We start from the raw sequence: 25,789 nt of genomic DNA on the forward strand, positions 1-25,789 counted from the left end.
TTTCCATCTGCAACACGAGGGTCCTGAGCTCCCCTTCCCTCCCTCCCCCCTCCCCTCCCCTCCCCACATGGGCTGAAAGGCAGCCTTGATTTCTCCATCTCTTTTCACTTGGTTTTCTCTAACTTCTCCCTTTCTTTCTCCCCCACCCTCCCTCTCTCCCTCTCTCCCTCTCTCTCTCTCTCTCTCTCTCTCTCTCTCTCTCTCTCTCTCTCTCTCCCTCCCTCCCTCCCTGTTGCAATCATCTGGCGGGCTCCCCATGAGGAGTTCAGATTAGAGAAGACACAGGACAAGTGTTTCTCAGGATGAGAGAGCCTCGAGCTGACTCCAGACCTCTCTTTTATTAAGCAAGGGTATTGGACGTATCAGAAGGCATGATTACAGCTATACATTCTCATATTACATCCGTGATACAAAGGATTTTCTCCATATCTGGACATAACTTTCACATCCTACCATATTACAGTAAATCACATGAATTCTAGGAAAGTGATACCTAAGGCAGAAACAAAACTTAACTCTTGCTATGTTATCATATTTGGCTTCGTTCCCAGCATCTTCTTCTGCTAGCCGAGAGGCCCATCTCCCCGTTATCAGAGGTTACCTCAGTCCTCAGGAATGTTCTACAAGGAGATGTCTATGCCTTGCAAACACAGCCTCCATTCTAAATAGAGCCTCTCCAGTGGTCATCTAGCTGAACCCGCTTTTCCTACTCAGATTATTTCGGTGCCAAGCTCCGTACACGTGTCCAACCAGCTAGGCTGATCTACACATATACTATGGCCACCTGATTCCCACACCTCCCCCCCTCTCTCTCTCTCTGTTTATGTGTGTGATGGTTTTTTTTTAACTCTGCAAAGTTCTGGTAACTAGTTTTTCACTAAAGTAGATTTTTTTCTTAGAGACTGGCTGCACTTTTGTCGTGATGCCCTTGAACATTAACTTTCAAAATAAAGTAAATTTTAGTTCCATCTCAGCAGGCAGCTATTTCAGATCTGTAACATGCTCAGGCATTAACTGCCCCCAGAGTTTTCTCTTTAACCACAATGCCAACAAATGTTACATTTCTTTTTATTTTCAGCCACAAGTGCTTTGTATTCCCTCTGGGACCAATTTAAAGGACGGAGCTCCCAAATCTCTCAATTATAGATGACAGATTTAATTCGATTTCTGCCCCTATCATTATGTGCCATATGGGGATTATTTCCCTTTCACTTCTCTCCAGAGAATTTCCCAACAATCTTTGTATCCAAGAACTAATTGAATTATCCAGGGATCCCTCCTGAGAAGGAGAATTATGATAAAAATTTCAGCTTTAGCTGAATCTTCCAGGGGAAACTTTGGCCAGAGAAATATGGAGCTTTGGGACAGGCAGGGTCTCGGCTCTTGAATGTATGTCTCTCTCCTTTCCAGATGAAGCTGAGTGTTTCTCTGTGTTGAAGAAGGAAAGCAACAGGATCATATTCCACCTTGTGAGAGTCCTTTGAATTCTTCTAATTCTTCTTTAGAAACAGGAAAGGGATTGATTGTTTCACCCCATGAATTATGGACCTCCTGCTTCTGCTTCTGATGCTGCTTTTGTCCCATCCAGTCTCTGGGAAGCTGAGAATGAAATGCCCGCTGAGTTTGGAGAACCATTATGGAAAACAACCACAGAGCTTTTACATGCCAGGAGACCATCTCATTAGTGTTATCACCACTGGAAATAAAATATTTTATATAAAGTTGCTTTTCAACATGGCTCCTTCTGTTCAGTTTGTTTTCCATGATCCGTAAGTCATTCAGGGTGATGAAGTTGTACTCCCTCCATTCTAACACTACTTTTCTGTTTTCTATTTTTCATTTATTCCTATATTGGGGGATATGTCTAATTTCCTAAATGATTTTGATTTCCATGGTTTCTCTCTTTTGTCTGATTTTGTGAAAGAGACTCACATTCAAAAATGGGTCTGAAAAAAAGCTGAAAGGGCTGCAAATTATCTTCCTTTCTCAGTCCAATCCTTAATTTATCACTTGAATAATGAATTTTATTCAAAGTAGTTGTTAAAGCAGTTGTAGTTGCCGTACTTCAGTCAATTTCAATATTTGTGTAACCGATCATTGGTTTTGGATCAATGTTGGCTTAAGGTTCAGTAGGCTTGTGAAGGATTATATATTAAAAACAGTATTTGTTGTTGCTGTTGATTATAATATTTTTTTTGCAATAGGAATTCTTATGGTTTTTTATATGGCTTAGGATTAATTTTCGCCGTTCAAATGGTCAACAAGAATCACCAGCTCCTGCACAATCGCACACTGGGCTACAACATCTATAACAACTATTGGAGCACGTTCTGCACTTCAGATGCCTTGCTGGACATTCTCTCCACTGGAGAAGCCAATGTCCCCAATTACGGCTGTGGGAGGAAGGAGAACCTTCTGGCTCTTCTTGATGGAACTAGAAGGGGCATCTCCATCCAGATGTCAACATTAGGAGGCACCTACAAAGTCCCACAGGTTTGTGTGTATTTTTCTCCCTCTGGTAAAGGGAGGGGTGGGTGGTGGTGGGTGAGCAATAGATGCAATCATGTTTTCTCCGTGGAATTCAAAGGCTGCTTTTCTCCATATTAGCAAAAAATGTCAATTTTTTACCCCATTATGTTCATGCTGAAATTAATTATAAAAGGCCTGAAATGCAAGCAGAAAATATCCCTGGTTGTTGCGGCCTCTATTGGCATCTTCATTTTCACAGATATATAATGCCTGCCTCATCCACTTGGATTGAAGTTGGCAATAATAGCATTTTATCTATCTAAAAAGGGGAATAAAAAGGACTTTAGCAATTATAGGTCAATTAGACTAGCAGATATTGTGGCTAAAATATATGTCATGATCCTCTTAGTTAAACTTGAGAAAAATACATTCCTTGCAGAAGAACCAGAAGGTTTTAGGTAGAGTGAAAAGGTATATAGATTTTATAAGAAATAATGCATAAATTAATAATCTAATATTGGTAACAAATTAGTCTTGAAATAGCTAATCTATATCTGTAAGGTAAAACACAGATTGCTGGCTTTCTAGATGTTAGTGTGGCATTTGTCACAATTAACAGAGAAATATTACCGTATTTTTCGGAGTATAAGACGCACCTACCTTTCTTGGTGAGGAAAAGAAGAAAAAGAAATCTCCCTTTGCCTTTGCCTCTGAGCAATTTTGCCTCTTTGCAACAAACAGCAAACAGGCTGCTTTACTTTCATTTTCATTTTTAGCATAGCTTGATTAGCACAAGGGAAAAAAAAATCTGCTCAAGCAATTTACCTCCTTGCAGCAAGCAGCAGAGTCCTGCGCAAAACAGCTGAGAGCAAATCCAATTGGAGGCCGATCCAATCAACCTATGCTAATTAGGTTGTGCTGAAGCTAAAAGGATCTGTTTTTTCTTGCTGTTTGCTTGCAAGGAGGTAAACTGCTGCGAGGCAGAGGCCAAAGGGTGGGGGTCGGTGGGTGGACAGGGCTACATTCAGTGTATAAGATGCACCTAAATTTTCACCCCCTTTTAGGGGGGAAAAAGGTGTGTCTTATACTCCGAAAAATATGGTATATGGGAAATTGATTGCCCTCAAAATGAGCTCAGCCTTTTGGCCCTGATCCAAGCTCTTTCTCCAGGTCCTTCTTTGAGAGGGAGGTTTGGGCTCAATGGAGCCTTGAGAAGAAGGATGGATATTTACCAAGGAGGAAGGGAAGGATGCGTATTTGAACCCAGTCTAGATATTAATGACTTACTTCAACTAATGAAGGATCCAAAAACAGATCATAAATAAATGTTATTTCATTCTTTGACAAAAATTGCTAAATTAGTGGACCAGCAAAATGCTGTGCATGTAGTATACAGCACTTGAATTTCAGAAAGGCTTTGACAAAGTAAACCACAACCTGTTTCTTGGTAAGCTGAAAATATGTGGGATAGACAGCATCATCCCCAGATGGAGTCAGCCTGTGGCAGGGCCAGATTTTCCTATAGGCTAACTAGGCTTCAGCCTAGGGCCTCAAGATCAAGAAGGGCCTACATTCAAATTGTTAGCAAAATTAAAATTACACTTTCACTACAGGTGAAAGGGCCTCATAAGTGGAATAGCCTAGGGCCTCTTTTCATCTAAATCCGGCCCTGGCCTGTGGTCCTCAATGGAACTACGTCTGCATGGAGGGAAACAAGCAGTGGGGGACCCCAAGGTTCCATTTTAGGCCCAATTCTCTTCAATGTCTTCATGAATGATTTGGATGAGGGGAGAAATGGGGAAATCATCAAATTTGCAGATGACACTAAAGTGGCAGGAATATCCCACTCACCAGAAGATAGGCTGAAGATCCAGATGGATCTAGATAGACTTGAACACTCTAACAAAATGAAATTTAATGTAGAGAAAAGTAAAATCTTACCCTTAAGCAGGAAAAACCAAATGTACACTTTCAGATTAAGTGAAACCTGCCTTGATAGCAGTAACTGTGAGAGGGATCTTGGAATCTTAGTGGACAATCTCTTAAATGTGAGCCAGCAACGTGTGGCAGCAGCCAAAAAAGAAAAGCCAGTGCAATCCTAGGTTGCATCAACAGAAGGATAGAATCAAAATCACGTGATAGTACCACTTTATAATGTCTTGGTAAAACCACACTTGGAATAGTGCAGTGATGGCGAACCTTTTCGGCACCAAGTGCAAACGACCCGGGAGAAGAGTTGCCCAGTGCGCATGCCGGTGCATGTATGCACACCAGGCAGCTCCTCTTCTGGTTTCTGGTACTGCTGTGCGTGCAAAGGCCAGTTGATCATCGCATGCACATGTGCCCCAGAAACCCAGAAGAGCAACGGGCAAGGCCACACGTGCCAGGCGACATGGGTCTGTGTGCCACTTTGGGCCCATGTGCCATAGGTTCGCCATCCCAGGAATACTGCATCCAGTTTTGGTCACCATATTATAAAAAAGATGTAGATACTGGAAAAAGTGCAATAAAAAAAAAGAAGAAAAAGTGCAGAAAAGAGGAACTCGGATGATTAAGAGCCTGAAGACTAAAACATATGAAGAGCAGTTGCAGGAATTCGGTATGTCTAGTGTAGTGAAAAGGACTAGGGATGACATGAAAGCAGTGTACCAATATTCGGGGGGCTGCCACAGAGAAGAGGAGGTCCACCTATTTTCCAAAGTACTAGAAGGCAAGAAAAGAAACAATGGAGGGAAACTAATCAAGGAGAGAAACAACCTAGAACTAAGGAGAAATTTCCTAATGGTGAGGAATGGAACGTCTCCCCTTCAGAAATTGTGGGTGGTCCATCACTGGAGGCTTTTAAGAAGAGACTGGACAGCCACTTGTCTGGAATAGTATAGGGTCCCCTTCTTGAGTAGGGGGTTGGACTAGAAGACCTCCAAGATCCCTTCCAACCCTTTTATTCTATTTTAAGTTCTGTTATAGGTACACGTGTTTAGCATGCTAAATACCTATTGGAACATGCTAATTTATACCGATAATGTGATTTATCATACTTAAACATTGGATTGTATACCTGGTGAAGAAGACCTGGATTGTTCTGTCATAATAATTATCTGATAATAAATAAATCAAGTTCAAAAGTTATTGTTTTTGGGAAATGACATCATAGCCTTAAGTGGTCAGCCAACAGAGCAGGTAACACCTGGGGCTGAATCTTGGCTCCCTCATCATCCAAGGAGCTCAGTTAGAGAAAGGGCAGGAGTGAAAATGGTGCTTAAATGAAAACCTCTTAGCTCTCCAGCTTCCTCAGCTCCAATTATAAAAGTATACGAGGCCAAGGTTTCCCCCATATTCTTACATCCATCTGATGTTTGGGGCTTCAGAGAGAAACCACCAGCAGAACCAACCCAATCTCAGCCTCTGAGGAGGATCTTGGGGTGGGTAAAAGGACTCCAGCTGCTATCCTCACAGTTGTATTAGGAATTTACACAATTTCTGCTTTGTGTAAAATCAGAAAATATGGATATTGGCATAAAATGTAATCTATGGAAACTGACAGACTCTGAAAATTGTATCTGTTGCAACAGACAAAACTTCAGTTGAAGACCAATCTTGGATTATAGAAGTGACAAATCGAATTACGCTCTGAGGTCTCCCTGTTTCTTGTACAACTGGAGAAGAAGCTAAAAAGATTCCTCCTCAAAGAATCTGGAATATAGAAACAGAAAAAGATGCAGCAATTCCCAAAAATTATAACAGGCCCTTTATTGGAATAGAATACTTCAAGTGTGAATCTAATGGCGGTAAATTGTAGGGGTGATACAGTAATATGTATGAGCACGAGGGCGTTGGGGTTTTTAAAAGTTCATTATACTCTTTTTTAATTCGTCTTTTAAGGGGTGGGAGGGAGGGTGTTTTGTATACGATCAGGGCGGGATTGGGGGGCAACTCACCGGGGTAGGGGGGGCCGGCAGGGGGCTACGACTTTGGGGGTGTGAGGCTGGAGGTCAGGGAGGGGGCTAGACTCCATACTGGTGAGGGCTGTTCCATCGGTACTGTGGGTGGGAGGGGCAGATATGGTGGAAGCAGGGGGCCATATCATGTTGTGGGAGTGCGCACTCGCTATCTTCGAGCGATCGTGCGCTCCGGCCCCCAATGTTCTTCTCGTTCCCTGGGTTGCTCAGACCCTCAGGGCCTGGGCCTTCGGTTGATGTTGTCCAATGCCAGGTCCATTGTAAATAAAGCCCCCCTCATTTGTGATCTTGTGCAGGAGGGGGGTGCGGACATGGCAGGTATTACGGAGACCTGGTTGGATCAGGAGGGGGGGTTCCCCTCGTTGAACTGTGCTCACCAGGTTTCCACGCATTCCATCGGCCGAGGGCTCAGGGAAGGGGCGGGGGGCTGGCAGTTGTTATTAAGGAAGGTCTTTTTCCGAGGGAGGCTACTGTACCTCAGATAGCCGGATGTGAGTCCCTCTTTGTGAAGTGGGGTTGTGAGGTGCAGATGGGCCTGCTGATTGCGTACCTGGCTCTCTGTCGTGTGGCAGCGGCCCTGCCCGAGCTGCTCAACATAATAGCCGGGGTGGTGGTTGATACCCCCAGACTTATGGTCATGGGGGATTTCAATCTGCCATCTGTCGGTGAAACATCAGAGGCAGTTCGGGAGTTCATGGCTTCCATGATGGCCATGGACCTGACCCAGTTAGTTCATGGCCCCACCCACACGGGGGGACACACTTTGGACTTGTGTTTTGTCTCAGGTCAGTGGTTGAATGATCTAGAAATAGGGGATATAGTTATTGAATCCTTGTCATGGTGAGATCACTCACTCCTTCGACTCGACTTTTGTACCACTACACCTTGCCGCAGGGAGGCGGAACCGACAAGGTGGTTCCGCCCCAGGCGCCTGATGGATCCAGATAGGTTCCAGACGGAGCTTGGGCCATTCCCTGAGGCTCTCGACTGAAGACCTGGTGGCCACTTGGGATAGGGCAGCCGCCGGAGCTTTGGATCGCATCGTGCCTTTGCGGCCTCTGACCCGGTGCCGATCCTGTTTGGCTCCCTGGTTTTCTGAGGAGCTGAGGGAGATGAAGCACCAGAAAAGACGCCTGGAGAGCGATTGGAGGGCCAGCTGTTCTGAATCTGACCGGACACTGGTGAGGTCATATATTAAGACCTACCTAGTGGCGATAATAGCCCAGCCGCCCTGTTTAGGGTGACCCACTCTCTCCTTCATCTGGGAGCACGGGAAGACCCCTTGCAGGGTAGGGCTGAGGATTTTGTGCAATGTCTGCATGACAAAATCGCTCAGATTCGGGAAGGCTTGGACTCTGATTGGGTGGGTTCAGGCAGGGTGATGTAGGTGGATCTTGAGAGTGTTATCTGGGAGGAGTTTGACCTGGTGACTCCCAAGGATGTGGACAGGATTCTGGGTAGGCTCAGCGCTGCCACATGTTTATTGGACCCGTGTCCCTCCTGGTTGGTGCTGGCCTCCTGGGAGGTGACACGAGGCTGGCTCTAGAAGATTATTAACGCTTCTTTATGTGAGGGTTTCTTTCTTCCCGCTTTGAAAGAGGCGGTGGTGAGGCCCCTCCTCAAGAAGCCTTCTCTGGACCCGGTTATATTAGTGAACTATCGTCCAGTCTCCAACCTTCACTTTGTGGCAAAGGTTGTTGAGAGTGTGGTGACGCGACAGCTTCCCCAGTACCTGGATTAAACTGTCTATCTAGATCTGTTCCAGTCGGGCATTGGTCGCATTGGTTGATGATCTCTGGAGGGCTTGGGACAGGGGTTGCGCCTCTGTCCTGGTCCTATTGGATCTCTCAGCGGCTTTTGATACCATGGTATCATGCTGCGCCGGCTGGAGGGATTAGGAGTGGGGGGCACCATATTGCGGTGGTTCTCCTCCTTTCTCTTGGACCAATCGTAGTTCATGTTGGCAGGGGGCCAGAGATCGAACCCGAGGTGCCTCGTGTGTGCTTGCCACAGGGGTTGGTCCTCTTGCCCCTCCTGTTCAACATTTATGTGAAGCCGTTGGGTGAGATCATCCGTGGTTTTGGGGTGAAGTTCCATCAGTACGCTGATGATACTCAGCTGTACATTTCTACCCCGGACCACCCCAATAACGTGATGGCCTGATGCCTGGAGGCCGTGAGGATCTGGATGGGGAGAAACAGGCTCAGACTCAACCCCTCCAAGACTGAGTGGCTGTGGTATAGCCAGCTGGTGCCATCACTGACTATTGGGGGTGTAACTCTGGCCCCCACAGAGAGAGTTCGCAATTTGGGAGTCCTCCTGGATGCACGGCTGTCTTTAGAAGAGCATGTGACGGCCGTGGCCAGGGGGGCTTTTTATCAGGTTTGCTTGATCTGCCAGTTGCGGCCCTTTTTGGATTGGGACTCCCTATGCATGGTCATTCACGCCCTCGTTACTTCCCGCCTGGACTACTGTAATGCTCTCTACATGGGGCTCCCCTTGAAGAGCATCCAGAGGCTCCAACTGGTCCAGAATGTGGCCGCGCGGGTGATTATGGGAGCAACATGGCGCTCCCATGTAACACTTCTCCTGCGCGAGCTGCACTGGCTCCCGGTGGTCTTCCGGGTGCGATTCAAGGTGTTGGTTACTATCTTCAGAGCGCTCCATGGCTTAGGACCTGGGTACTTACGAGATCGCCTTCTGCTACCGATAGCCTCCCACCAGCCAGTACGTTCCCACAGAGAGGGACTCCTCGGGGTGCCGTCGGTCAAACTATGTCAACTGGCGACTCCCAGGGGGAGATCCTTTTCTGTGGGGGCACCTGCCCTCTGGAACAAATTGCCCCGGGATTTACGGATGATCCCTGACCTACGCGCCTTTCGTCATGCCCTCAACACGCTGTTGTTTTAACAAGCTGGGCTGGCCTGAATACCAAGATCAATTTTAAGTTATATGGGTTGTCTTTGTCTTAACTGAAATGGACCAAATTATTTAATTCCTTTTAAACTGTTTTAAATTTTATATGTGTTTGTTTTTATTTTTGGCTGTGCACCACCCTGAGTCCTTCGGGAGAAGGGCAGTATAAAAATAAAATAAAATAAAATAAAATAAAATAAAATAAAATAAAATAAAATAAAATAAAATAAAATAAAATAAAATAAAATAAATAAATAAATAAATAAATAAATAAATAAAATAATAAAATAAAATAAAATAAAATAAAATAAAATAAAATAAAATAATAAAATAAAATAAATAAATATGGTTTACATTGTTTATTGTTTTTTAATTTGCTTATTATTTTTCACTTTTATTATACAATCTTGCTAATATTCTGTCTTTAATATTTTAAACAATGTCTGATTAACAAACTATTCTAATACATTCATGAGAACAAGTTTGGGTTTAATAAAATCTAATATTTCAGTTTTGATTTGATCCCAAATGTAACACAGCATTCCTCATTACTTTTTCAGATCAATCTTGAAACTGCTTCAGAGGCTCTGAGTGATAAAAGTCAATTCCCCTTTTTCTACCGGATGGTCCCCAAAGAAGGGATTCTGTATCCAGCAATTATCCACCTGCTCCTCCATTTCAGATGGACCCTGATTGGCCTCTTTGCTTCAGACACAGAGGAGGGAGAGAATTTCATGAGGACTTTTACTCCTTTGCTTGTCAGGAATGGAATTTGTGTGGTTATATCACAACAATTTTTAACAACTGAACATGCAACAGCCCCCAGGGAGGCCCTCTCTAAATGGAGACAAGTCAATGTCTTTGTTCACTTCATAGAATATGTGTCCATTTTGGAGAGAATCCTTCCTTTCCATGAAACACTTATGCGTTTGCCAGGAACCGTTAAAGGGAAAGTCTGGATCCTCACAAATTTTTTAGGGTACACACTAAATAAGCACAGACTTCTTAAATACATCCACAGTATTTGGAACTTTGCTTTTTTGGCAAAAAAAAGCCCAAAATATGATGCCTTTGAACCCCATTTCTTTGTGGAAGAAAAGTTTCAAGATCTTTATTTTCACTGTTCTCTTTCAAAGAACGTCTTTTCTGTCAAAGGCCGCAGAAGATGCACCCAGAAAGCCCCACTGGAGACCCAGGAGAAAAGGAACAGAAGACGGATCCCAAATCACTATCAATATTATAGTATCATTCAGACTCTGGCCCAGGCCTTGAATGCCGCTTATTCCTCCAGAATGAGGAGGAGAAGGAAGGAGGGAGAAAAGATCTTGGGGTCTCCAAGGCTGCAACCATGGCAGGTATGGGATCCCAATATGGATCCATTAATCTTAGATCCTTTGGAGAAGGAATCCAGAGGAGAAGGAGGGGAACCATCTCAACAGATCTGTCCAATTCAGTTACTCAGGGAATAATGGTTTCAAAGAGTAGATACCATGGCATTTTGATATTAAACTCTGCTCATTTGAAAATGCTGTATTCTTTTTTGAAATACATTCCCATATTTGTGGGTTTGTGATGAGCATGGTGGAATTTCCCCTTTGTTCCGTCCCCACTGCAGGTGGGTCTGTGTGCAGCTCAACAGGCAGCTCAACCCCCTCTTCTCCTCCAGTGAAAGGGAGCCTGGGGTGGATCTGGGTCTTTCATTGGGAGAAAAGGGCACGGAGAAACTGAGGAAATGCAAAGAGTGAGAATCAAATATAAATAGGAGATAGGCAGCATTAACTAACAGCCAAGAAAGAAGCAGCTGGAACCTCTCCAGGGATGCTCCGTGTGAGGGATGGAGGCCGTCTCTGGATGACCATGTGTCTTGATCAAAACGGCTGCTTCCAACTTCTCAAAAGGCTGGCAGAAAATGGAATCTGGTTTCAGACCATATAATTAGGCTTATCTGCCCCCCCCGCCCACTAGGTGGGGCTAGAGCAACAATAGCACAATATTTACATATTTACATATTTACATATTTACACATGTGGAGGGGATGGGGGGAGCACAGCAGGGGTGGGTTCTAAAATTTTTTACTACCGGTTCTGTGGGCGTGGCTTGGAGGTCCTGTGACTGGCTGGGCGTGGCTAGCTGGTCATGTGACTGGGTGGCCATGGCTCTGTGTATAGGGACTTCTCAGAGGGCTAAAAAAAGTCATTTCTGACAGATCCTCGCACTTTTGACTGGTCCTCACATTTATGCCCATGCAGCATTCTTAACAACCGTGTCACTCATTTCACAACTGCTTCTCTTCACCATGGTGACAAGATAGGGCAAAAAACGTAAAATGTGAGGGCAGTCGTAAGTTCGAGGAGTGGTCAAAAGTGCGAGGACCAGTCAGAAATAATTTTTTCAGCCCTCTGAGTAGTCCATGTGCACAAAAGAATACAGCAATAGAGAGGGATGAAGGAAGGGAAGGGAAATTAGAGTAGGAGTGACGGTTAAGAGAGGGAGGAAGAGAGGAGGAGAAGGAGAAAGGAAGAGGAAGTAGGGAGAAGAAGAGGGGGAGGAAGAGAAAGTAAGAAGGAAAGAAAAGAGAGAGATGGTAGGTTTGAGGAGAAAGATTGCTGTACAATAAAAAAGATGAAAGGGAAGAAAGCCAACCCCAAACAAATATAAAGATATTAAGATAAAGAATGAATTGTTAAACTTTAAAGAATAAAAGAGAAAAAATATGAATAAATAGCAATAATTAGAAACACACATACAAACATACAATGTATTTTCTTTGAACAGAGTATTTGGCCGGTTCACAAATTTAAACAGTGTTTAGTCATTTCAATTAAATTTACAATTTCTGTATTTCCTTTTTGCCATATTTATTCCTCATCTATTTTTTTTAAAAAAAACAATATTACCCTTCATCCTCATCTCTAATCTTAATTAAATTCAATTTTTCCCTTCTATTCTATATTATACCCCTTCCCATTGTCATCTATTTTTATATCCATCCTCACATTGGTTAATTATGTAATTATGTAATACAGTTGTTTAATACAAATTCAACATTTTAATATAAATCAATTAGTTATATAACTATCTTTTTTGTATATTAATCAATATGAACGTGAATATTCCAATTATTTCCATGCAATCCAATTTCTTACAAATCAATTAATTATATTTACCAATAATAAAAAACCAAATAATTTCCCCCATATATTCCTCCAAACCACAATTTAACCATTTCTGCTTTCAACACAATATACAATTAATAGTATCTCAATTATTACAATTCCCTAGTTAAATAGAGCTTTTTTTCTTTTGTGTTTTAAAATCTTGAACTTTCCTCTTTTGCCCTAAATTTTCCATTGTTTGCACCTACCTTTTTTGGTGAGGAAAAAGAAAAGAAATTGGTGTCTGCCTAATTTTCCAACGTAACAGCCAACACCCTGCTTTACTTTCAGTTTCGTTTTCAGCTTGATTTGAATAAGGAGAAAAAAAAATCTGCTCCAGCAATTTAGCTCTTTGCAGCAAGCAGCCGAGCCGTGTGCAAAACAGCTGAGAGCAAATCAGCTGACAGTCAGGAGGCAGATCTAATCAACGGGCTAATTAGCCTATGCTGAAGCTGAAAGGAGTTGTTTTTTCTTGCTGTTTGCTTGCAAGGAGGTAACTGCTGTGAGGCACAGGCCAAAGGGTGGGGGCCACCATCCTTGCCACTTAGCACCCACCTGTTGCCCCCTTTTGCTTCTAGCGCCTCCCTGTCACCCCCCTTGCCTCGTACCGCTCCCTAAGACATGGTACCGCCCACTTTGGGAACCATTGGCTTAACTACTTAACTACTTAACAACCGAAGTAGAATCCCACCACTGGGTCTACCCATTTATTTTTGCAGGCACCGGTCTACTTATTTGTTTTCTTTTAACACTGATCAGCTGTAGGGCAGTCCTTTGAAGCCCGGCGGCAAGAGTTTAAACAGTTTTTTTTCCCTCTAGCCATCAGCTGGGACTCAGGAGGCAGCAATAGATTGGGAGTGGGGCCAAATAAAAGATAAGAATAACATTGGGGGGGCTGGGGGTTGGAGGGGCAGAACCGTTTTGGTGATGTCATATCGTCACCGTACTGGCTCGGCCAAACCGGGCCGAACCGGGAGGAACCCACCACTGGAACACAGTGGGTGGGGGAATGGGGTGGGTCACACACACATGCACAGGGGGGCAGGGAAACATGGGGGCACACCAGTGGTGGGTTCCTTCCGGTTCGGTCCGGTTCGGCCGAGCCGGTAGCGGTGACGATATGATGTCACCAAACCGGTTCTCCCCCCCCGCCCTCCCACCCCTCCACCCCCCCACCCACGTTATTCTTACCTTTTATTTGGTCCCACCCCCAATCTATTGCTGCTTCCTGAGTCCCAGCTGATGACTAGAGGGAAAAAAACTGTTTAAATTCTTGCCGCGGGGCTTCAAAGGGCCGTCCTACAGCTGATCAGTATTAAAAGCAAACAAATGAGTTGGGTCGTAAGTGCGAGGACCTTCCAGAAATGACTCTGACCAGCTAGCCACACCCACCTAGTCACATGACCTCCAAGCCACACCCACAAAATAAGCCACAGAACCGGTAGTAAAAAAATTTAGAACCCACCCTTGGGGCACACGTGCATGCACGGGGGGGCAGGACACATGGGAGGGATTATGGCTGAGGCATTATGGGTGTGGGCACGCACTGTTGCGCACATGCGCACGCTTTTGGCACCCAAGGGAAAAAAGGTTAGCCATCACTGATTTAGCCCAACCCCTCCTCTCTGCAGGAATGCCAGTTAAAGCTTCTCTGACTGATGGCTGTTCCGTCTTTGCACTCAGGCAATCCATGAAGAGGAGACTGAGTGATCTGTCCCCGTCTCCACACACACACTTCTCTGCTTTACTGACTCAGCTCTAAAACAGCTCCTCTTTTTATCATATTTTTTACCTCATTCAGCTAAAATCTCTCTTGTAACTGAATTAAGTTTTCTGTGTCTGACACTCTGGAATAATAGTGAGCAGATCTTACACTCATGTGTAACCTGTGTCAGTGATTGGAAGAGGGCTGCATCCTCCCTTCTCCAACCGAGAGATTGTGTCAGTTGGAAAAGGGGCTCCCAGACTCCTCCTGATCTTCAGCTCTTCTCCTTGTTCTCTTTCCTCAAGGCTAAGAGCTGCTCCTTTGACCTCTTCCTTGGCTTCCTTGTCCTTCCCTGAAGTACATGTAGATTTTTTGCAAATTCTCTTTCGAAGCGTTATATTTTTATAACTCTTTGACAGAGCGTTATGTTTCACATAACACAGTGACATTCTCCTCCAATTGCAAGGTAGGGGTGGGATTAAGCCAGTTCGGACCAGTTCAGGTGAACCGGTTGTAAAGATTTTGCACAGTTTGGAGAATCGGCAAAATCCACCCCCCACTGGCCTCACTCCACCCTATATATTATCTTCCCTTCACCATGCGGCCCAGCTAATCTCCACGCCTTGCCTCCATGCCTCACCCATTGTGTTCACCAAAGGTAAATATGCCGCCCACTCACCCTTCACCTCAGGTTGGGGCCCAGGGATGCACCATTTCCTGGCTCCAGCCTGAACCTGAAGCCTCCGCCTGCTCACCCTTTGCCTCAGCCAGGCTGGGGAATGTGCCATTCCATGGCTCCAGCCTTGCTCCGGTGTCTCCACCCACTCACCCTTCACCTCGGCTGGGTCAGGGAACATGCCATTCCCTGGCTTTGGCCTTGCCCCAGAGCCTCCGCCTGTTCACCCTTTGCCGGGTCAGGGAACATGCCATTTCTTGGCACCAGCCTTGCCCTGGAGCCTCCACCCACTTGCCCCTTGCCTTGGCCGGGTTAGGGAATGCGCCAATCCCCTGCCTTGCCCTGGAGCCTCCACCTGCATGTTGCCGCCTCCCTCTGGCCTCAAACTATGCCCCCCCCCTGGGCTGAAGCACCGGATCTGGATGGTTCTTCTTACCTGTAAGAAATCCCATCCAGAAAGTGCTGCAGCAGAGATCTTGCAGTCGTCCCTTGCTGAGCCTCAGTTGCTCGTGGAGAGGTTCCATGTGCTCTCCAGGTCAGCAGTTGCTTCTCTCCGCTGTCGCTCTTGCTGGGAGAGAGAGCATCTTGTGCAATTTAGCAGCTGTGAGCCTCCGCTCTCCTCTAAGTCCCATCCGGAAAGTGCTGCGGCTGAGAGAAACAGCATTCAACATGGTTTCTGCTTGACTTCCGGTGATGTTGCTGTGAGATTGACACAGGGAAGTGGGGCTTCACACCCCCACACTGAATGCTCTTGGTTGGAGCCCCCCCCGGGACTAATGTCACTTGTAGGGGTGACTAACAAGGAGGGGCACCCTGCAGGTCATGAGAACGGAAGCTCTCCTGCTAGACCCAGGGTTTCATCCCCCTCTGCCAAAGATGAGGCAGCCATCATGGCTGCCGTGAATCAGGGACAGCCGAAGAAACTAAGATTGTGCTGGAGCAGTGAGAGTGGACAATGATTGGAGCTGGGTGAAGTGAATTTTAATTTTTGCCTAGGATTTGACCCAAAAAGAAAATCAATCCAGGAAAAGAGGCTCTCTGGAATGTTTTAAAGTGGTGGTTAAGGAAAGGCAGAGAGAAATTGCACCCTAACAGGAAATAAGCAAAAGCTATAAAATATGAAAAGACCGGATGTATAAATCTTACTGGCATGACTTTGATTAGGCATTTTAAAATGCTGAACATCTGACTGTTTATTGGATATTCTATTTGAATCAACTTGAAATAAATAACCGGCAGAATAGTTTTAAAGTGGATTTTTAACATTGATTTTTAAGCTGAAAATGCCATTACTGGTGAAAGGATATATACTATGTCATACTCTTAGAATAATAAAACAACCTTGGAAAATTTTTATAAGAGAAGAACAACACCTGGAGGTCTGCTGTATTATCTACTGTTCTATACTTATTTACTTTATGGTTACTAGAGGATCAACCTTAAAAACCTTGAAGAGCCTTGATAGTACAGTGGTTTAGTGCACCCTGTTATTAACACAGCTGCCTGCAATTTCTGCTGGTTCGAATCTCTCCAAGGCTCAAGGTTGACTCAGCCTTCCATCCTTTCTAAGGTAGGTGAAATGAGGACCCAGTTTGTGGGGGCAATAAGCTGACTTTGTATAAAATATACAAAAGAATGAAGGCTATTGCTTAACGCATTGTAAGCCACCCTGAGTCTCTGGAGAAGGGCGGCATATAAATCAAATTTAAAACAAAACAAAACAAAACCTGGAGAATATCTAATGGAATGACTTTGAATACTAGAACTAACTAGTAACTTAAAGAGTGGATCTAAAGGGTTATTTGGAAAAACCCCTGGACTGTATAAATGTTGTATAAATTTTTGACTAACTGTGGGATATAAAGAACCATAAGTATTGTATCTCCTGGTCAACAATGTTAAGATTTAGGAATCTGCTGGCTTCGGGAAGTCAAAAACAATAGACTTTAGAGCAGTGACAAATTATTGACAGAAAATTGAGTATTATTTGGATAAAAGCAAAAAAATGGGAAAACACCGGGACCAGATGGATTATCTGCAGAACTATATAAATCACTTCAAGATGTGTTAAGCAATACAATGTTGGAACTATATAATGAACTCTTAGTGAAGGCAAAGATAACAGATTCATGGACGGAGGCTTATGTCACACTTATACCCAAAGAAGATACAGATTTACAATAAGCTAAAAGCTATAGACCGATTTCATTGCTGAACATGGATTACAAAATTTTTGCTTCATTAATGGTGAATAGGTTAAAAAGACCATTAAACGAATTTATTCATAGGGACCAAAATGGTTTTCTGTCTAAGAGACAAATTAGAGATAACATGAGAATAATCTTGAATACTCTGGAATATTATGAGGCACATTCAGAAAAGCAAATGGCGATGATGTTTTTAGATGCACAGAAAGCATTTGACAACATGAATTGGCAATTTATGATAGAACAATTACAGATGATGGGTTTTGGAGAGAGATTTATAAACATGATAAAAATAATTTATAATAAGCAGTTGGCAAAAATAATGATGAATCGAGAGATGACAGAAAAAGTTAATATAATGAAAGGAACAAGGCAAGAATGTCCACTATCTCCACTGTTATTTGTATTAACATTGGAAGTATTGAATAGAAATACAAGAAGAAATGAAGAAATAAAAGGAATGAAAATTAAGAAAGAAAAACATAAATTAGAAACCTTTGCTGACAATTTAGTTTTTATTTTGGAAGCGCCTCAAACAATAAATTATTAGAACAAATATAAGAGTATGGAGAGGTCTAAAAATAAATAAAGAAAAAAGATATTGGTCAAAAATATTACAGAAAAACAGAAAAGAGAATTGACAGAGAAATGAAATATTCAAATTGTGAGGAAAGTAAAATATTTAGGAATACACTTAACCTCAAGATGTGTAATGATAAAAGAAGATTATTATAAATTAAGAAAACAAATTGAGGAAGATTTGGAGAAATGGAAAAATTTACAGCTATCATTGATGGGAAAGATTGTGGCAATAAAGATGAATATACTACCGAGACTATTGTTTCTATTTCAGACGATACCAATAAAACTGGAAAAGTCATATTTTGAACATCTTAATAAAATAGTAAGAAAATTTATATGACAAGGGAAAAAAGCGAAAATAAATATAAAACTCCTACAAGATGCAAGACTTCACGGAGGAGTTGGACTACCGTATTGGGAGTTATACTATCAGGCAGCAACGTTGACATGGATAAAAGAATGGATTGAACTAAGAAATACAAGACTATTAACTTTAAAAGGACATGATTTACAAGTGGGATGGCATGTCTTTTTATGGTATGGTAGAAACAAGCTACGTACTTATTTTCAAAGACATTACATAAGAAATGTGTTATTATTAATGTGGGAGAAGGTTAGAGATAAATACTATTTGAAGATACCAGCATGGTTATCAACAATGGAAGCATTAATACATCCAAATATTAGTAATATTAGTAATATTCTTAGATATAAAGATATGTTAACAGATAAGGGGGAATTGAAAGGGAAACATGAAATAGACGAACAAGGGATTGAGTTAGATTGGTATACTCATATGCACATTCGAGCAAGGTATGAAAAAGATGCTAAATTATATGGCTTTTATTTAGAAATGACAGAACTGGATAAGATACAGGAACAGATGAACACATAATTAAAAATATATATAATCATTTACTTAGTATGGAATTAGCAGAATAACAGGTAAAAGAAACAATGATAGCATGGGCAAAAAATTTTGGTTATTCAATTGAGTTAGATAAATGGCAACAGCTATGAAAATTATAAACTAACAATGTCCACAGCATATAAGGAGAATCAATATAAAATGTTTTATAGATGGCACATTCCACCGGAAAAATTGGCAAAAATGTTTAAAGACAAATCTGCAAAATGTTGGAAATGCCATCAGATTCCTGAATCGTATTATCATATGTGGTGGACATGTCCAGAAGCAAGAAATTAAAACATGGTTAGAAGAAATGATACAACAACATATAAATTTAAAACCTGTTTCTATTGGGTATCTTACCAGAGAAATTTAGAAAGGAAAATATATATTTGATTGTACATGTGATAACTGCAGTGAGGATAGTATTTGTGCAAAGATGGAAAGCAGAGAAAATTCCTATGGAGGAAGAAATAATTAAGAAAATATTGGATTGTGCAGAAATGAATAGATTGACCTTGACACTTAAAGAAAGAGAGGAATCGGTATATTTTAAGATATGGGGGCAATTTTATTATTGGTTGGAGAAGAGATATACATAGAGTAATATTGTAAAGAAAGAGGGGCAAAATGTTATGACAAATGAAATGATAAATATTAAGATATAAGAAATGATTGAAGAGGAGGGAGAAGTCACAAAAGATGTACTCAGGTGATGCACTGATGGACTGATTATGTACTGTATGTTTGTTTGTCTATAAAAATAAATTTTGTTTTTTAAAAAAACAAATAGATCAAGGGGAAAAGAAAGAGGAAATAATAAAGCTGGATGAAATAAAATTGGGAGAATATATATTAGGCAGTAGAAAAATGGAATTCAAGAAATTGAAAAATATTTTTGGAAAAAAGGCAGAGGAGTTGGCAGACTTGTGGGTGGACTGGCAGCAAAATATAGTGGAGATGGAACTAATGGTTGGGTTGAAAATGAAAGATGTTGATGAGGACCCAAGGGAGGAGTATGGGAGGCAAGTTAAAAAGAGAAGACATGAAACTTCCAAGAGGGTGAGAGTTGATGGATAGAAAGGATCTTTAAAAAAAAAAAAAAGATTGATTGTACTGAGAATTAGAATAGATTAAGAAATTAGAAATAGGGGGAATATTGTTATCCATTTTTTTACATAACACATTTAAAGTGAATGTTAGAGGTGAAGATTAGATTTTGAAAAAGGATGATATTAGATGTGTCCAAGAATAATGTTATGATTATTAGAAAGATGTAGTAAATATTGAAAAATTGAAAAATGAAGGAATGTGTGCTGATATCAATATGTATAATAACATTAGACCATGTAAATTTGACTAATGAAGTGACTTTTATTTGTATTAATATTGGTTTTGCACCAAAATGAATGGCATTCAGATGCCACACTGTCAATGCAATGATATTGATGATATCGATGTGTGTTTAAAAAAAAAAAAACCTTTTCTTAAAAAAAAAACATGGCTGCTGCTTCTCTCTGCCGCAGCAGTTTCTGGATGGGATTTAGAGGAAAGCGGCGGCTCACAGCTGCTAAATTGCACAAGACACTCTCTCTCCCAGCAAGAGCAGCAGTGGAGAGAAGCAGCCGCTGCCCTGGAAAGCACAGATGGAGAAGAGTAGCTTCTGTTACTGCGTGGCAGAAGCCGCACATGCGTGGAAGTCATTTCTAAATTGGTTGAATCCCACCACTGCTGCAAGGGGACCTGGTCCCTGAGTTGGGGTGTCCCCAAAACCAGAACGTTCACTTCCTGAGATTCTTATGGCTGCATTTTCTTTCTTTCCATGAGCATCTCCCTGCTGACTCAGATTCTGTTTCTAGTTCACTACGATTTTGAGATCATTTCCACAAACATCCATATCAAGTTTGGTATCCCTCATCTTTCTTCCAGCCCATCATTAATGTTCTTATATGAGACTCTATTGTTAGCCAAGTCCTAGTTGCTAAAAATCAGATATTTTTCTACTGCTTTTTACTCATGTACCCTTCTCTGTGCTAATCATAAATATTGTTTCTGGAAACTTGATATTCCTCTTATTAAATTTTATTTTATTCAAAAAGGTAAAATACAAGTTTTGGAAAATAAAACTATTATAAAGACAAAACAAAACTAGATAAAACATTTTTTAAAAAATTGTACACTAACGTGTAGACAAAAACGTGCATATTATCCCCCCAGTTAAATACAATACAGCAATAATAGTTTCTCCCCCTTGCAAAATAGGCCCACAGTTATAAACTACACATCTATTTGCAACTACTTGACTTGTTATCTATGTGCTTTATATAAAAAACATAGTTAACAGGCAATCCAACAATAAAGTTAAATTTCAAAACTTCAAAATTGTCTGTTATCTGCTATTATATTTCACTCAAAGAAAATTTACAGGGGATTCTTATCTACTACAGACCACCACAATCATTACCTCTGATCCATCCAGAATCTGTCAAGGGTTAAATGTCTTTGTTTGAGTCTTAATAATAATACATTTCCTTAAAATTTTAATTAGGATCTTTCCCAACAACTGCTTTCCATTCCCCAAAGTCATAGGACCTCCTGTAAATTGAAACACGACAACTCTTAAGACTTGTTTTCCAATTAAATATGACAAGTCCACTCCCCAATCTCCCTCAATCTTCCTGAAAGAATCCATTTCATCAGTCATCCGTTCTGCCCACTTTGAGTCTTCAGGGTCCATGGCCTCTCCAGCCATCTCCAAGCAGCCTGCCTTCAGACCAGACTCTTTCTTCAGGGATGCCAGAAGCAAATTAAGTTCCAGTACATCCATCCATCCAATCCATCCGATTCAACAATTGTTGCTTTCTTCTGATTATCGCCTTTAAGCTGATTTAAAACCATTGTTATTTTATCAAACTTTTTAAATGAAGTTTCAAATAAGGCTTGTAAATTGAAAGACTTTATATTCTTTAAGTTACATCAAATTATCTTACTCTAAGATCGTATTAATTACCATATTAATGACAACATAGAAAAATTGATGACCAATGGCAAATTGTTATCCATCACCTTCAGGTTTCATAGGAAACATTAAAAAGGGTTAAAAATGTAGAATTAGCACATCTGGAGGTGTTTGCCATCAGGATGACCAGGGAGAAGATTAGCCTGACAACTTTCTTCTTGATAAACCCATGCTTTCTGGGAATCAATCTCTTTTTTTTCAAAGAGTTTATGAATCATGTTTTTTTTCTCTGTTCATTTTATTTGTCATCTGCTAGAATGTTCCCTTAATTGACCAATTATGTCAATTATATTTTGTCAGTATATGATTGACAAATCTTTCTCAAACTTTTCCATTCCCTTATGAAGATGATGGCAGTATTTGTATCCTATTTAACCATATTTGGAGATTAGACAATTGTAGAAGAAAGATTCAATGTGGAATAAGAAACAAAGTTTCCTGTTTTTCTAATTCACGGATGTTCCCATTCTAGTTTCATCCCTTTCTGAAGAAGAATGAATTTTGCAATATTTCTGACAGAAAACTGTACTTGGACCAAAATGGAGAGATAATGGCAGATCTGGCCATTTGGGGCTTCTTGGTTCTCCCCAAGGGGGATGTCAGGAGAGAGACTCTGGCATATTTTCAAAGACAGAGACTTACTATCAAACAAGATGCTCTTTCACGGCTAAATTTGCTCAATAAGGTGGGAGAAATGTTGGTGTTTCTCTGTTTTCCAAAGCCTGAGGTCCCATTTCAAGTGGGCAAAGCCTAGAGTCTCCAGTGTGATTAAAAAATTGAATGGAATAAAAGTTTCCTAAAATTTTTACAGTAAACTTTATTCTCAATTTTAATAGGAATATATCATCAATTCCATCCCTCGAGACTCTATTAAATAGGAAAGTACTTTATTGTAATGTTAAATTCCAAAAGAAAAAAGGGAGGAACTAAATGAAGAATCTGCCAGTTGTTATATACCTCCTGCATATGTTTAGAAGTAGTCAGAGATTTCATATTTACCTCAGTGAAGACCAGAAGCTACTGTCAGCATTCTGATGCTGCCATAAAAAGATGAGGCTTGACTTTTCACCTACTTATTTCTTTGTAGATAATATCCCCTAGGAGATGGGATGGTGGGGGGAACATTCCTATGAGGTGAAGTCAGAAGCTGAGGAGACTGACTTGGAAGATGGCCAATGAGAAGATGAGAATAGGGGAACGGAAAGGGAAGGGTTTGGGGGTCAGAGGGTTAGTATCGGCTACGACTAAGTCAGGGCCAGATCTGTCGTACTCAATAAATGGAATATTTCAGCAAAGATTAATTGTTTGGGTGTGCAATTTATTTGAGATGACATCAAAACCTGACAGCTACTTGTCTCCATCCTTTTCTCCCTCCATTTTCCATGGATGGAGAGTCCTAACACCTTTTCTTTGGCATTCCTTGTTTTTCTGCTCAGTCCCTGCCTCGGTCCAAATGTGTGGAAAGTTGTCATCCTGGATTTGTCAAGAGAGCTCGAGAAGGAGAGCCAGTTTGCTGCTACGACTGCCTTCCTTGTCCGGAGGGGACCTTCTCCACTCAGGAAGGTGGGTCACACTGAGGAAAATGGGAGGCTTTGTGGAACTGGATCCATCCAGAACCTTTTCATGAAAGTGCAAATTAAAAGACAGATTGAAGCTCACCTGTTGTTGTTTTTAACCTGCACAATTTCTTATCTAAAAGGAAGTAAATAAAAAAGACTTTGAAGGAGGGGCTGGGAAGAGATGGGAGGAGGGGGTGGCAGACTGGGCAAGCTTTACTAACAGCAAAGGAAACATCTCTTCTGCTTTTTAGTTTGGATGTGTGCTGCTAAGTTTACCTTCCTAGGAACATCTGAGTTCTTTGAAACTTGAGGAATTGTTTTAGGTCCACCTTCTGAAAGACCTTGCTATCGACTGTATATTAGATCCTCCCCTTGAGGATCACCTAGAAGGTGTCACTGGTCCATAATGTGGTGCTGTGGATAGTTATGGGGGAAACTCATTACACAAATAGTCTGCCAGTCAGGTAGATCGATCAATCAAAATACAGCTGGAAGGAACCTTAGAGGTCTTTTAGTCCTACCCCTTGCTCAAGCAGGAGACCCTATACCATTTCTAAGGAGTGACTGTTCAATGAAATTGTTAAGAAATACTTCTTGGTAAATGCCTGTGGTATCTGCCGTTAACCAAAGAATTTATTTCTTATAAGATAAAAGGACAGAATATTGAAGAAATATTGCTTTTTTGCTTTCTTAGATACAGAAAAATGCACCAAGTGTCCAGATGATAAATATCCAAATGAGGCCAGAGTCCAATGTATCCCCAAAATTATAACCTACCTATCTTATGAAGAACATCTGGGCATCATCCTGGTCTCTTTTGCCCTGCTCTTGTTCCTAACCACAGGCCTTGTTTTAATCATCTTCATTAAATATCAAGAAACTCCCATTGTCAAAGCCAACAACCGGGACCTTTCCTACATCCTCCTGGTCTCCCTCCTGCTTTGCTTCTTGTCTTCTTCTCTCTTCATTGGTCAACCAAAGAAAGCCACCTGCCTTCTCCGACAAATGGTTTTCAGCATCATCTTCTCAGTGGCCATTTCTTCTCTCTTGGCCAAAACCATCACGGTGGTGCTGGCTTTCCTGGCCACAAAACCAGGCAACCGAGCAAAGAGATGGCTGGGGAAAAGCTTGGCCAACTCCACCATCCTTTCTTCTTCTGCTGTCCAAATTATCATCTGCTCCACCTGGCTGGGAACTTCTCCCCCCTTCCCTGACTCTGACCTCCACTCCCAACCTGGAGAGATCATCCTGCAATGCAACGAAGGGGCCGTTGTCATGTTCTACGTCACCCTCAGCTACATGGGCTTCCTGGCTGCCATCTGCTTCACGGTGGCTTTCCTGGCCAGGAATCTGCCTGGGGCCTTCAACGAAGCCAAGATGATCACCTTCAGCATGCTGGTCTTCTGCAGTGTCTGGGTGACTTTTGTGCCCACTTACCTGAGCACCAAAGGGAAATCCATGGTGGCTGTGCAGGTCTTCTCCATCCTGGCCTCCAGTGCTGGTCTGCTGGTCTGCATCTTCATCCCCAAGTGCTACATTGTGATTCTGAGGCCAGAGCTCAACACAAAGGAGCATTTTACAGGCAGAATAAATGTAGAAACCTGAGATGTAACACCCTGATATTTAAAGGGATTGTAAAATGTCCTTTTATTTGAAAGAACACATTAATTATTTCTTCTTAAATAGTATGCAGGAGTCAAAGAAAATAATATCTACATGTTTCCAAAAGAGAAATGGTTGAATGACTGTAATTCTTGTAACTCTCTTTCTTTTCAGTTCAATAAATTTTGCTAAAGAGAACTCTGTAAAAGTCATTCAGAGGAATTTGCTGTTCAGCAACAGCTACTGAATGTGACACCTTATAAAAAATAATTGTGGCACTTGTTCCGACAGCTAAAAGTTTGTGTATGAGAGACACAGCAGGAAAAGAGGTGAGGAAGAAGCTGTGGGAACCAAGCACCAGCCTTCTTGCCTGATCCTCTCCGTGAAAATGCCGGAATGATGTGAAATGCCATATTTGACTGGCTGTCAGCTTGGGAGGAAAATCTTCATCCCTCTTATATTATTCTTTCTTGATTTCCTGATAAAACCTCTTTTGCAGAAAGAATTCAGCAGAACAGCTGTCTGGGATTTCAGTTTGGGATTATTTTTATTTTGGTGTGTACTTTACACCAAATTAATTAATTAATTAATAACATGTGTAAAGACATTTCCACTATATATTTTTTTCTTTCATCAACCAGAGAATTAAAATAGCAGTTTTCAGGCCCTTTAATTTTCCACTCTACAATTTCTTCCTAAAGCATTTTCTCTGCTCCTCTTCCAAGCTTGTCTTGTCTGTGAAGGGCTGGAGAAGATGCCCATAGAATGGGGACCTTGAAGGGATCCTGTCTAAAGGCAGCCACATCACTGACCAGATCACAATGCTGCATAACATTCATCCAGAGAAGAGGGTGAATAGGGGAGGGGGGAATTCTAGGTTTCTAGGAAGAGGCACCCATGGAAGGAGTTCTGCTCTCCAACCACACAGATTGCTGATGAATTGGGAATCAATGTTTAGGTTTCAGAATGGCTCCTAATTGTGAATAGAATCCCTCTGAAAATTCCATTTTAAGGAGATAAGAAAAGCTCT

General features: G+C 41.8%; 1 protein-coding gene across 1 annotated transcript; it reads left to right on the forward strand.

Moving 5' to 3' along the window:
- The first annotated feature begins 1,542 nt into the window (after positions 1-1,542).
- Positions 1,543-24,762, forward strand: LOC139318628 (vomeronasal type-2 receptor 26-like). Its single transcript, XM_070946177.1, has 6 exons — positions 1,543-1,769; positions 2,205-2,493; positions 9,905-10,699; positions 22,071-22,283; positions 23,035-23,161; positions 23,852-24,762. The coding sequence occupies exons 1-6, from the start codon at positions 1,543-1,545 to the stop codon at positions 24,760-24,762; spliced, it is 2,562 nt and encodes an 853-aa protein (XP_070802278.1).
- The last annotated feature ends 1,027 nt before the right edge of the window (positions 24,763-25,789 follow it).

Source organism: Pituophis catenifer, unplaced genomic scaffold (assembly GCF_029215685.1).
Source record: "Pituophis catenifer annectens isolate HBS135680 unplaced genomic scaffold, rPitCat1.0.hap2 SCAF_6, whole genome shotgun sequence".
Classification (NCBI taxonomy): Eukaryota; Metazoa; Chordata; class Lepidosauria; order Squamata; family Colubridae; genus Pituophis; species Pituophis catenifer.

What these genes read in the sequence shown, in the direction of transcription:
- LOC139318628 (XM_070946177.1), top strand. Translation starts at nt 1,543, where the DNA reads ATGGACCTCCTGCTTCTGCTTCTGATGCTGCTTTTGTCCCATCCAGTC. An exon ending in GCACCTACAAAGTCCCACAG is followed by an intron (nt 2,494 to 9,904) that starts GTTTGTGTGTAT and finishes TTACTTTTTCAG; the next exon opens with ATCAATCTTGAAACTGCTTC. An exon ending in GACCTTCTCCACTCAGGAAG is followed by an intron (nt 23,162 to 23,851) that starts GTGGGTCACACT and finishes TTGCTTTCTTAG; the next exon opens with ATACAGAAAAATGCACCAAG.